Source organism: Colletes gigas, unplaced genomic scaffold (genome assembly GCF_013123115.1).
Source record: "Colletes gigas isolate AHSC1104 unplaced genomic scaffold, ASM1312311v1 Colletes_gigas_Sc00332, whole genome shotgun sequence".
In the NCBI taxonomy this organism is placed as follows: domain Eukaryota; kingdom Metazoa; phylum Arthropoda; class Insecta; order Hymenoptera; family Colletidae; genus Colletes; species Colletes gigas.
The window spans coordinates 1-4,070 of record NW_025106952.1 but is presented as its reverse complement, the minus strand read 5'-3'; the positions used below and the strand labels follow the sequence as shown (position 1 = coordinate 4,070).

At 44.3% G+C, this 4,070-nt stretch overlaps 1 protein-coding gene across 1 annotated transcript; it reads right to left on the bottom strand.

The window, feature by feature from the left end:
* Nucleotides 1-944: 944 nt before the first annotated feature.
* Nucleotides 945-3,525, bottom strand: LOC122404416 (the record flags this gene model as incomplete). The annotated part of the gene is made up of 1 exon (XM_043408351.1): nucleotides 945-3,525. A coding segment is annotated over exon 1 (2,581 nt), but the record flags the coding sequence as incomplete, so codon positions are not given.
* Nucleotides 3,526-4,070: the final 545 nt, after the last annotated feature.

Below are 4,070 nucleotides of genomic sequence, written 5' to 3'. Positions count from 1 at the left end.
AAGAACTTCCTTAAACCTGGTATACAGGGTGTTCGGCCACCTCTAGCAAAAATTTTAATGAGCGATAGTAGAGGCCAAAATAAGACGAAAATCAAGAATACTAATTTGTTGATGGAAGCTTCGTTAAAAGGTTATTAACAATTAAATTCAAAAATTTCAAATCCTTCTGGAAAAATTATTTTCGGTTGCGGGGGTAAACTACAATCATTTTTGGTGAGTACACATACCTCCGAAATCCTATCTACTTTCGAGAAAAAAAATCGAGTAGTTGCTGAAATTTTTCGGCGAAAAAAAATTTTTCAAATCGTTTTAAAAAAATTATTTTCGGTTGCGGGGATCAATTACAATCATTTTTTATCATTACACATACCTCCGAAATCGTACGCACTTTCGAGAAAAAAATTCCTTACTGAAAATCCAATTAGGTGCCTAAATTTTTCAACGGAAAAAAAAAATTGCAAATCGTTGTGGAAAAATTATTTTCGGTTGCGGGGGTCAATTATAATCAGTTTTTGTCATTAGACATACCCACGAAATCCTGCCCACTTTCGAGAAAAAAAATAGAGAAGGTGTGAAATTATTCGAGAAAATTAAAAAATTGCAAATCGTTGTGGAAAAATTATTTTCGGTTGTAGGGTTCAATTACAGTCATTTTTGGTGAATAGACATACCCCCGAAATCTTGCGCATTTTCGAGAAAAAAATTCAGTAAGAGCGGCACTTTAAACGTTAATAACTTTTTAACGAAGCTTCCACCAACAAATTAGTATTCTTGTTTTTTGTCTTATTTTGGCCTCTACTATCGCTCATTAAAATTTTTGCTAGAGGTGGCCGAACACCCTGTATAAAAGGTTTGACGGAGCTCGTTGACAACAGCTTCATTACTACCATGATAGAAACGCCGATGGTATTCTTTTATGAGTATTCTAGTCGCGGAGTGCTTACCCTCAAGAATTATCGGGTAGTTATTAAAGTCAGCTTCGTGAATTTTCGTTGCTCTACCGCTGGCTCTTAAAATACCGCATTCGTCCAAATAAAGCCTTAAATTCGCTATTTTACTGGCTTTACTTACTGATTTGTTATTTTTGATCGCACTTAATTCTTCACTAAAGTAGTCGGCTTGAACCTTGCGATACCAATATCGTTCTGCAGCTACGGTACTTTCTACGGAAATCGGATTGCGAGATCTCCCTTTCCAGCGATTCACGGCTGATTGTACTCGCCTAGCCATAATCAATAATCCCTGCCATCCCAAAATGTTGATCGCTAGTGGAAAACCAGCTGGTTCATGAGAACTGGTAGTGTATACAAACGTTTTGCGCGCTTCCGTTTCGTCTATCGTTGCTTTCTGCGCCTCTTCGAGTGGTTTCTCTACTGGCCAGTAACGTTCCGATTTCCGCAAAAACTCTGGTCCAAAGTACCAGCTGGTGGAATCACAAGAAGCTCCATTATTCCAGCGCGTCGCGATATCCGCGACGTTCTGATCTGAAGGGACCCATCGCCAATCTGAGCTCTTCGTGAGCTCCCCAATTTCTCCGAGACGGTGGGCTACAAACACTTGCCGCGTACGGGGCTCCCCTTTTATCCATCTCAACACGGTTGCCGAATCGGACCATAGGAAGCGTCGATGAAACTCAATATCCAGTTCTTCAGTAATAGTGTTAGCTAATCTTGCTGCAAGCAGCGCAGCTTGCAACTCTAAACGTGGAACGGAAAGCGGCTTCAAAGGCGCGACTCTTGACTTCGCCATTATTAAGATCGTACTTGATGGAGGGTTCTCCCCTTCGATCCTTATGTAAGCTGCGGCAGCATACGCTTCCAAACTCGCATCACAGAATACATGCAACTGCGCCAATAAGTGCCCGGAAACTGTTGTTACAAGGCAGCGTGGAACGCGACTTTCGTTCACAACGTGCAGCGTCCGCAACCACGATAGCCAACCAATATTCTCTTCATCCCGCAACGGTTCATCCCATCCAATCCCACTGCGCCAAATCTTCTGCATTAATATTTTCGACTTTATCGTGAAAGGTACCAGAAACCCGAGGGGGTCAAATATCGACATAATGACGCGAAGGTATTCACGCTTCGTCGGTTTCCTGCGTCTGTGCGCCACCTCTGCGGGAATTTTGTTCATATCGACTCTAAACCTTAACTCGTCTATCTTTGTGTCCCAATAAAGACCTAGCACCTTCTCTCCCCCTCGGTCACAGAGTCTCATCTCTACACCCTCTTTTACCGATTTCCCCATTGCTGCAGCTTCCTTCACTACCCCATCGTTACTGGCCCAGCCGTGCATCTCGAAATTTGCTCGCGCATTTATTCGTGTTACGTCTCGAACCAAATCTATCAACCCTTGCGCGGATTTCCGACTGACCAAATAATCATCCATGTAACTATTAGTTGTGATACTTCTATACGCATCCGGCTGAGAATTAATATAATCTTCCGCGTTCCGATTTTTGACATATATCGCACTACAAGGCGAGGACTTCGCACCAAAAATTAAGCATGTCATTGCGAAAACTTCGGGCTCCCTCTCTCGATCGTGACCGCGCCATAGAAATCTCTGCGCGTCCCGATCCTCCTTTCTCACTTTCACGCGCAAAAACATATCCTTAATATCTGCTTTACACGCAACAGCGTACTGTCGGAAACGTAATAACACCCCCGGCAACGGTTGCAAAAGATCCGGCCCGGACTCGAGCTGGTCGTTCAAACAAATACCAGCTGTCTTGGCAGCCGCGTCAAAAACTATTCTCAGCTTCCCCGGCTTACTCGCGTTCTGCACACCGAAATGCGGCAGGTACCAAACACGCGTACTCTGAGTGTTTTCTTCTACCTTTTCGGCGTACCCGTCTCTGATAAGTCTCTCCATTTCTTTGTAATAACGCGAGGCATAGTCTGGATTCCGATCCAATTTCTTTTCTAACGAAAAAAGCCTTTTCTTCGCGGTAGTAATACTTTCAATCCTTGGTGTACTGTTGGAATTCCACAATAACCCCGTTATCCACGCAATGCCCGCATAATAACTTGTCTCCTTTAATGTTGTCAGAGCATGATCATGAACACTTTTAGGCCGCGTATCCACACGAACACCAAAATCATCTAACTGAAAGTAAAGCCTGATCAATTCGTCGAGCCCTTTGTTGTCGCCACACTGTCCGATACTGAATACGCCCGCTCCGTTTCTTGAGCACGCGATCGAGGTTTTATTCCAATCTGAACGCGATCCTACCAACCCATGTACAGCCCAGCCTAAAAGAGACCGCGACAACGCAAGATCGTGGCCCTTCACTTCTTGCAACTCGCGGGTCACTATCAATTTCCAATTGTCTTGGCCCAAAAGTAACTTTGGCTGCACTTCTTTATAAGGGAGTAAATCTACTCGATTAGATTCCTTCACGTGTTTCACAAGGTTATCGGGAAGTGATTGGATGGGTAGGCTTAGATCTTGCACTGTTAATACATGTTGAACGAAGTGGGAACCGGAAGGCCCCTGTACCAAAACGCTGACATTTCGCATCTTGTGGTGACAGCCCCATGGTCGTTTGTTCCTTTTAGTGCAACATTTATCTTGGTGCCTCTTAACCCTATCTGCCGCGCTAACTTCCTATCGACCAGTGTGACGGTCGATCCTTCATCCAGCAGCGCGTAAGTATCTATAGATCCTGTCGAGCTGGACACGCGTAGAGGTATTACTTTCAGGAGCGTGTGTGTCATACAGAGTCAACTTTTATTATTGATGGCGGACGTTGAGGCAGTTCCTACTTGCTCTGGAGCATTACTTGGCGGTTCGTCGACCTTCTTGTTTCTTCTATCATACCTCGTAGCCGATCTCATCATATGTAGAAGTGAATGATGCCGCGCTTGGCACACCGAACAGTTCTCAGCTCTACAGTCATTGCGTACGTGACCAGGTTTCAAACAATTAATGCACAGTCGCAATTTCCTCACTAAACGCCAGCGAATTTCCACCGGTTAATTTATAAAGCGTGTGCAAACTGCCGAGATGTGGTTTAGTCTTTGGCAAAACACACAACCCGTCCGGACTCTGTTCGTACCTGTAGA